This window comes from Physeter macrocephalus, chromosome 15, assembly GCF_002837175.3.
Source record: "Physeter macrocephalus isolate SW-GA chromosome 15, ASM283717v5, whole genome shotgun sequence".
Lineage (NCBI taxonomy): Eukaryota > Metazoa > Chordata > Mammalia > Artiodactyla > Physeteridae > Physeter > Physeter macrocephalus.
The window spans coordinates 75,009,059-75,018,327 of NC_041228.1; the positions used below are offsets into that span (position 1 = coordinate 75,009,059).

The window sequence follows — 9,269 nt, forward strand, 5'->3', positions numbered from 1 at the left end:
GCAGCATGTGGGATCTTCCTGGACCAGGGATCAAACCTGTGTTCCCTGCATTGGCAGGCAGTTTCCCAACCACTGCGCCACCAGGGAAGTCCTAGAGGAGACTTACTTTTAGCTCAGTTACTTAACTAAGTAATTGCCTTAAACTCTTGATGATTTGGTTGTTTCCCTCCTATTTTTTTTTTAATTAGTAAAGCAGAACGAAAATGGACTTTTTTGATGAAGGATCAAACCTGTGTTCCCTGCATTGGCAGGGAGTTTCCCAACCACTGCACCACAAGGGAAAGTCCTAGAGGAGACTTACTTTTAGCTCAGTTACTTAACTAAGTAATTGCCTTAAACTCTTGATGATTTAGTTGTTTCCCTCCTATTTTTTTTTTAATTAGTAAAGCAGAACGAAAATGGACTTTTTTGATGAGTTAACATAATTTGGGAGTGCGTGGTGATCACCTTTGACTGGTTTTACTGCAGTAGGTCCACAAAAGACTATACGTTGGAACTGACATGCAAGTAATTGTAATTACGTACTCATAGCCTTACAGAATGTGGTGTGAAGTAAGTGCTATACCCATGCCAAAGCAGTGTCTGTGACAATAAAATAGGTCTTAATGACACAAAAATAGAAAATTATGTTACTGTAAGAAAAATTGCAAGGCCGACTTATTTGGGGAGGACTGAAGAGTTCAGCTTATCTGGGGAGGACTGAAGAGTACCAGGAACAGGGTTATTTGGTATTTTTTACTTGTCTGTCTTCTCTTGTTTGATACATAACCTCATCTGCTTTTTAAAAAAAATCAAGTATTCATTATACCGTTGAAAAGAAAGTCAGTTTTATTTAGGCGACTGATTTATATCACCAGTTTTCTTGTATCAAATGCAGTGTTTAGACCCCTGTTCTGCAGAGTCACTTTGTAGCTCCCTCAGATAAAGTTAAATCTAGAAAGTAGATCGATTTGATTTTTCTTGCTTTTGCTGGAAAAAACATATTCTCAGATTCCAAAGTGTTTCTGAAAAGCTGCACATGGAATGCAAAGCAGAAATGGTGACGCCTCTGGTGACGAATCCTGGCCATGTGTGTATCACTGACACCAACCTGTACTTCCAGCCTCTCAATGGGTACCCGGTGAGTAGGCGGAGGGCCCCTTTGCTATTCCCGTTTGCGTCTACAAGCTCTTTCCTGTGAACTTGACACAGTGTTCTCACATTTTGGGGAGGGTTAGAATTACCCCCGTCCCCATCCAGCATCTGGTATGTAACAGGCTCCCCGTGTAATCCTGATGCACCCTCACCTGTGTTTGAGCTCTTGTGACTTACTTTCTGTTACTTCGGGGGAAAAGAAACCCTGCCCCTTCCGATTTTAGTAAAGGGTCATTAGAGGTTTATACCTTTCTACTGGGAAGCACTGCTGCAGGAAGAGCGATGAAATACACTAAGGTTTAGAAGAGATGGATGTTTTCTGTGTATTTGCTTATATGTACACCTAAGTTGTGTTTCTCGTTTTCCCTTAATTACAAACCAAATCAGTAGATCTGCATCTGTCCCAGAGGAGCGTATTAAGTGGCCTCTCCAGCCAGTGCAGAGCTGCATGTGGCACTGCTGTCGCTGGGCAGCTGCAGTCTGCTGCTGTGATGCTGGAAACATCTTCTCCTGCCCGATGACTTTAGACTCACGAGGCCTGACAGTAAAGATGAATTCAGATTTCTGCACTAAAACTTGTGAAGATTGGCGGCTTTATCTAGATACGGACCCTTTTCAGAGTGGTTCATTGAAAGAACAGAAACCCTAATACTCTGCTAGTGCAGTTGGACCGTTTGGCAGGTAGCGTCAAGAACAGGAGTGTTTCCTGCCATGGAAGAAATTCTCCAGGCTGGTCAGTCATGACATGTCATTGCAACGTGAACCCTTTCCTAAGTGAAAGGTGATGCTATAACAGTTCTGTCCACCAGGGGGCAGGGCACACTCGCCGGGCCCTCCAGCGGACACAGTACACGTTGCTGATGGCATTCTTTGTGGCGTCATCAATTGGCTGGACCAACGCTGTTGCTGTGGTTTGGGTCAATACTTGAGCAACAATATCTGAGTATAAGCCACAGCTTCAGGGACCCAGGTCTGGGCTGGGGGCCTTGGCCAGTCTTCAGGCAGCTTCCACGGCTACACACCCTGTGTCTGCAGGCTCTCCCTCCCTCTTACTTGGGGGGAGGAGGGTGGACCTGTCGCCTTTTAGCCAATTTCAGTACCTTTTACGACCTTGTTCCTCTCTCACCAGCATTTTAAGGCTCCAGAGAAGCGAGAAAATTTTCCTCCTTATAAAGTTTAGAGGCCCTGCTTTATACTATAGCTGTTTATGAGCCTTATTACACTGTAGTTTAAGGAGCTAAAAGACAGGATTCTAAAAAAAAAAAGCTGTATGTCAGTTCTGAGCAAACCGTAGGTCGATAAAAATAGGAAAATTCCTGAGAGGAGGTCTACACCAATCCTTTAATATTTCTTACCACTCAGCAACCCTGCAGAAACCTGAAAGCTAGAAGCCTGCATTATCGTCCTGGGGTGTACCGGCGGTGGGTGGGGGGGTAGGGGGACTGGTCCACGGTCACAAAGCTAGTGAAAAGGGCAGACCGGCGTGTAAAGTGAGGCATGCCCTGTTCTCAGAGCTCACTTTCCAGGTGTTCAGGTGTGACCCGTCAGGAAGTTAAGGTGGGGCAGCTGAAGGGCAGCTTCTAATTGTGTCAGAATCTTGACATTTGAGTTTGTCTTTCTACTTTTAAAGAAACCCATGGTCCAGATAACACTCCACGACGTCCGCCGCATTTACAAGAGGAGACACGGTCTCATGCCTCTGGTGAGTTCGAGGGGGGCATCCCCTCTAGAGGATGACCGTCTAATCTTCCGTTTGGCCCGTGGTTTACTGGCCTGCACCCGCCTCGGGCTCGTCTGAAAGGCGCGGGGGTTTGCGTTGCGAGCAGAGAGGCTGTGAGGCCCGCCGCCCCTTCTTTTGGCTGCGCTGCAAGTGTATCAAGGAGCGACTCTTTCTTGGGGTGGGGGGGGGGAGGGCTGTTGGGAAAAAGGCTTTGGCTCCAAGGGCAGGAGGGCGCAAGTGCCCTTGAGCTTCTCCCTGCCGAGCTCTCAGGGTCCTCCTGGTTGTGTGGGGATAATGGCCGCAGAACTGGTCCAGTGAACCTTGCTGTCACCCAGTTACAGCAGCGAGGTCTCCAAGCAGACTTTGGAAGCTGCGACAGCAGCTCTCCGTGGAACTGTAGTATCCTCACGCTAACGTATATTAATTCAGCCTTCAGGCTTGGTGAGAGGGAGAGATGGATAAAATAACCATTTCAGTCACCTGGGCGGCCCTCCCCTCCATTCTCCTGAATAAGCCCGTGTCCACACTTCTGTGAGTCTGACACGCTTACTGTAGAGACCAGTCGCCACGGAACGTGGGACTCCAAGGGATTTTAGCTTGACATCGATATAAATCTATTTGTTCTCCTTCAAAGATTAACCAGTAAGTTGGTGGCATTACAAGAGCATTGTGGATATTTAAGCACCTCATTCTGGTGTTTTGTGTTTATGAAATTTAACTGTTTTCCTGCCTATTTTACTTAAAAGGCGATTCTCCACTTCCAGGGCCAACAGAGGATTAGAGAAACAGATTCTATTAAAAATCTCCTCCTCCTTTGGGTATAGAGATGCAGTCAGAAAAAGAAGAAATTGGCATTGATTAAGTACCTTCTGCCTACTGGGAAACTTATGTACAATATTCGTTGATCAGCCCAAATCCCTGTGAGGTAGATGATACCCTATTTTACAAAGGAATTGAGACTCCAGGAGTTCACTCCCTCGGTTCCCTCACTAGTAACGCTGGAAGCCTGTATCTGAACCTAGGACAGCGCTGCGCTTTCGTCCTTTCTCTATTCCTGTCCCGTCTCGGCTTCACCCTCACAGCGTTCACGCAGCTCATAGTTTTCTTCAAATAATTGCATCCTACTAATTAAATGAGTTATTCAATTATCAGTTTAAGTTGACATAATTATGACTTAATTTGTAAAAGAAAGCTAAACCTTTGTCTCTGAAGAAGGTAGGTGAAGACATGGATCAGCCCATTTTGAATTTCAACATAATAAACTCACAAATGCTGTCATCAATAAAGATCCTCAGGGTCAAAAGGGATTTTGTCAAGTTTAGCTGAGACACACGTCTTGTCCTTATAAATAAAATGTATTGCTGGGGAATATGCATACAAGACCTACAGATAAAAAATGCAAGTGTTTAGTTGAAAGGCTTTTGTACTTGCGCCACTCACGTTGAGCTGCCGTTTGTTTTCTTTCTCTCTTTCTGGATTTGTAGGGCTTGGAAGTGTTTTGCACAGAAGATGATCCGTGTTCCGACGTCTACCTGAAGTTCTATGAACGTCAAGACCGAGATGACCTCTATTTTTACATTGCTACATACCTAGGTTTGGTGCTCACTCTTCATTGTCTCTGTTCACGTGAAGGTAGCTCAGCTCCCGAGTGACTGGGATGGGAAGTAAGAGGAGAACAATGCTGTATCTAGAATCACCTCTCTGGTTCTACGTATTCCTTCTTATCAGTAACTATAGTTAGAAGAATGGCATATTGAAAATTAAGGGACATATAAATGAAATTTGGTAATAGTTCACTCCAATCCTGTGTTTTAAAAACTTTTGATAAATATATTTAAATGTTTTTTTGTATCTTAACAACCCCCAAGTTGCATGGATTATATAAGAATCCACCTAATTATTTTTATGTCCAGTCCTGTCTTATGTTAGTTTATGAAACCCAGGACTCAGTTTCTTCATGTGAGACAGTGAGTTACCCAGTCATGTGTCTGTGATCATTAATTGTGGTCTTAATCACAAAGCTGGAAAACGGTGCAGAAGGAACACATGAACCTTCTATGCTCAGCATGGTACCGTGGGACTCAGTTTGCTTGTAACTAATATTTCCTCAATCTTCCATGGGGAATGTGAATTTTCCCACTTTTATCAGAGAGAACACCTGTATTTTTCTTTTCAAGCATAAACATATTAAGTTGTATGGTTGAATTAAATTATTCTTGTTTTCAAAATTGCCAGATGACTAGAATGGAATGATTTTTAAAAATAAATGTTGGGATTTTATTAATACCATCTTAGTTTGCTGTTCCCACGTGCAGTGAAATCATTTATGAGATGTGTAGTGAGTTACTCCCTTAGAAAAGAAGTTTTCTCTCAAGGAGGAATAGTTTATTTTCAACAAAGAACATATTTTACAGTCGGTTTAGAGTTCACATTTTTTTCTTCTCACACTAAGCTGTTCAGTTTAACTTAATGCTTAAGTATAACTTTGGTGTAAGTTTACTGTTATCTCCTGCCTCCTGATTTAATTTTTTTCATTTAATTTTTCTAACTATAACAAGATGACAAAAAACTCAACTTTCATGGTGAGTCCTAAAATCTCAAGTCAAAAAACTTGCCATGGCCTAAAAGGTCTGCTTCTGTGAAGCGTCTGTTATCTCTGAGTTTATTCCTGAGATTGTTCAGACTTTCTCTGAGACTGTTCAGACTTTCTCTGAGACGTTCTGAGAGTGGAAAATCAGAGGATGAGTGTTTTGAGTTTTTAAGCCCTTTTCTGGTAGCTGATTAGAGAAGAAACTTGGCAAAGTATTTAAGAATAAATATTGAATCAGCAAATGAGTTAGATAAGTTTGCAGCCAATACAAAGCTGAAAGCAGAATTTTCTAAACAAAATAGAACAGTTGACTCATTTTACAGGAAAGTTATCATTGGTGCCACACCATCTGTGGTTCCATCTTTCCTGAGGTTATTTCTGGGGGGTCTTTCTGGTCCTTCTAGTTTGAGAAATCTGACAGATACCTGTTTTCTATTCTTTTCCTTATTCCTCACTTGCATAAATAATACGTAGTCAGTGACAAATTAGCCGTAGTACCCCGCTTTCAGATCTGAAAGAAAACTAAAAGATTGTTTCGTTTTACTTTCATGAGAAATGGAGGAAATGAGCTTTTACAAATGGTCATGGCTTCGTAAAGGCATTAACACTCCACGTTCGGAAGGATTCTTTGTTAGTACATATCGTGGACTATGTATAAATATAGTAAATGTTATATATATGACCGTGTCGTATTTATGTATTTGCTCCATACTTTCGTATTTGTTTTATACCATATGTTTCATAGATGTGATGTTTTATATCATATATTTGGTAGATAAGAGATGTTTTATATCCTACATTTAATCATTTCCCTCCTGGATCTTGGAGATGCTCATTCATACCTGACAGAACAACTCTTTGGTAAAAAACAAACTGTAGCCTACTTTTCTTTTTTTAAAATGTACTTTTCAAAAATGGGTTGAAGGGGCTACACGGAAAGCCTCTGTAGGGCCCTCACGTGCTGAGCGACCGTTGCCCGCACACGTGGAGCTCAGTGTGACCCGGGCCTGTCCTCACCTGTCCCCCCAGAGCACCACGTGGCGGAGCGCACGGCCGAGGGCTGCACGCTGCAGTGGCAGCGCGGGCTCCTGTCCAACTACCAGTACCTGCTGCACCTCAACACGCTGGCCGACCGCAGCTGCAACGACCTCTCCCAGTACCCCGTGTTCCCCTGGGTCGTCGGCGACTACAGCAGCTCCGAGCTGGGTGCGTGCCACAGAGCCGGGCTTTCAGAGCACAGCCCCTCTTAGAACCACGTTGTGGTTCGTGAAGTTACTGAAGACGGCCCGCCTCCGTGCCACGATACTGGATGGGTGTCATGGGAATTACGTGTGTTCTATATGTTTTCTCTACTGTCTCTGAATTTTTTTTAATTCTAAAAAAAAAAGCACTCACATACTTCTTGAAAGCTGCACCCGGAAGACATGGATGGGATCTGCAGCCAGTGTTACCACTGCTACCAATAAGTGCTATGTTTTCAAATACTTAAGTTTTCACTTTGAAAACTGCGCCTCAGGTTACCGTATTATTTTTCAATTCACGTTAGAACGTGATTACCAAACGTAATAGCTGTTCATTAAAGAACACTTAGAAAGTACTGAAACACTCAAAGAAGGAAATATAAGACTCATCAGTACTTACATTACCGAGAGAGAACCATTTTAACTTTGTGGTATATATACTTCTTTCTCTCTCAAATTATTTTACCAAAAATGTGATGGTACTGTAATTTTATTTTCTAATATCTTAAAATTAGATATTGTGAACACTAGATTACTTTTGACAGTTCACTGATTGCACCCTTGTAGTTGAAAGAGGTAACAGATTTTCTAGGAATATAATTTATTTGTCTGATAATATTCAGGTCCCCAGTTCTCAAATTATGCTATTATCACAGAATAATAATATTCACTATAATTCAGACTTAAAAAGTAAATTTTGGTAGAATAATGGCTTTTGAAATTTGTTTACTTTTCGTTGTTGTTTTACTTGGAATATAGTTTTTTTTATCAGTAGGTCTTCAAATTCTAACCTTTACATCTATATTAATAATCATCAGAAATATTAATTCTAATGGATCTGTCTCAATTTTTAAAAAGCTATATATTATTTGGAAATAAATGTGTGCATGTGAATTCATTCAGGGAGAGAATGTTATTAAGGGTAAGCTTGTTTGCTTTATTTATTGTAAGTAATTTTAAAAAATTTATTTCTTTTATAGATCTGTCAAATCCAGGAACCTTCCGGGATCTCAGTAAGCCAGTGGGGGCCCTCAACAAGGAACGTCTGGAGAGGCTGCTGGTACGTGGACTGGGGGATTCCTGGTGTCTAAGCGACCCGGGAGCCTTGGCATCTGTTTTGTTTGATTGTTTTGGTTGGTTTTTAAAATTTTATTTATGTACTTTGTGGCCACACCACACAGCACGTGGGATCTTAGTTCCCTGACCAGGGATTGAACCCCCTTCCCCTGTGTTTTCATAGTACCTGAAACTCGTTTCTTCAAGACTTAGGGGAAGTGTATCTGGAGAGACCGAAGTTTCTCTGCCCGCTGCCTTCCTTCCCCTGTGAGTTTAGCTGCTCACCATCTCCATTTTCGCTTACAATTCAGGAGGTAGGAAGCTGAGCCCATCACAGGTTTACCCATTTATTTTCACGAAGGTGCTCTCTGGTGAACTGCACAAGAGATGCATAAAATTTCTTCTTTGCAGTCCTGCCCCGGCAGACGTTGTTACCATGAGGCCAAGAAATCCAAGATACTTGTTGCAAGAACACTGTGTTTACTCAGATTTTCCCCCCTCTTTTTTATCTTCTCCTTTTCCTCTTTAGGAGAGAAATTAGGGGCTAGAATGTGTCCAGGCCGTGATTTCCTTAGGCTTTTCCTACTGGCGTCGGTTATTGTCTTCACAGCCAGCACTCAGCAGGACTTTCTCTCCCTGTGTTGTAGACGCGCTACCGGGAGATGCCGGAGCCCAAGTTCATGTACGGCAGCCACTACTCCTCCCCGGGCTACGTGCTGTTTTATCTGGTCAGGATTGGTAAGACCCCTCACCGTCACTCCCAGGGAAATGTTCCTTCACGTGGACTCTTCAGTGGTTCTGTGATCTTGCTTAACTCTGATTTTTTTCCCCTCTAGCACCAGAGTATATGCTGTGTCTGCAGAATGGAAGATTCGACAACGCAGACAGAATGTTCAACAGGTTTGGCATAAATGCCTCACTTACCACGTTTTAATCTTTCTCATTATGCATGTACAATGCGTTTATTTCAAAAAACCAGATTTAAACAAAAATGGAAGGAAATGAAAAAAACCACTACAGTAATTGTTGTATCTGTTCCTCTCAGGCTTTGTGTAGTTGTGTGTGTGTGTAAATGTGAGAACATATTTTATCTTTTAACAGCTTTTATTTTCTTTTTGATATTTGTTCAATTGTGTATTATATATATATTTTTAACATATTTATTGGAATATAATTGCTTTACAATGGTGTGTTAGTTTCTGCTTTATAACAAAGTGGATCAGCTATACATTTACATATATCCCCATATCTCTTCCCTCTTGCGTCTCCCTCCCTCCCTCCCTGTCCCACCCCTCTAGGTGGACACAAAGCACCGAGCTGATCTCCCTGTGCTATGCGACTGCTTCCCACTAGCTATCTATTTTACATTTGGTAGTGTATATATGTCCACGCCACTCTCTCACTTCGTCCCAGGTTACCCTGCCCCCTCCCCGTTCCTCAAGTCCATTCTCTGCGTCTGCGTCTTTTTTCCTGTCCTGCCCCTAGGTCCTTCAGAATGATTTTTTTTTTTTTTTTAGATTCCATATAT

At 42.3% G+C, this 9,269-nt stretch overlaps 1 protein-coding gene across 12 annotated transcripts in view; it reads left to right on the forward strand.

The window, feature by feature from the left end:
- NSMAF (neutral sphingomyelinase activation associated factor) overlaps positions 1–9,269 on the forward strand; it is a 68,732-nt gene that overhangs the window by 36,413 nt on the left and 23,050 nt on the right. For all 12 annotated transcript variants that reach the window (XM_055091205.1, XM_028500215.2, XM_028500218.2 and 9 more), the window contains 7 exons: positions 991–1,120; positions 2,765–2,836; positions 4,339–4,447; positions 6,474–6,650; positions 7,666–7,745; positions 8,389–8,479; positions 8,578–8,641. In XM_055091205.1, coding sequence (XP_054947180.1) covers positions 991–1,120; positions 2,765–2,836; positions 4,339–4,447; positions 6,474–6,650; positions 7,666–7,745; positions 8,389–8,479; positions 8,578–8,641 — 723 coding nt within the window. The remainder of the gene's footprint in view (positions 1–990; positions 1,121–2,764; positions 2,837–4,338; positions 4,448–6,473; positions 6,651–7,665; positions 7,746–8,388; positions 8,480–8,577; positions 8,642–9,269) is intronic.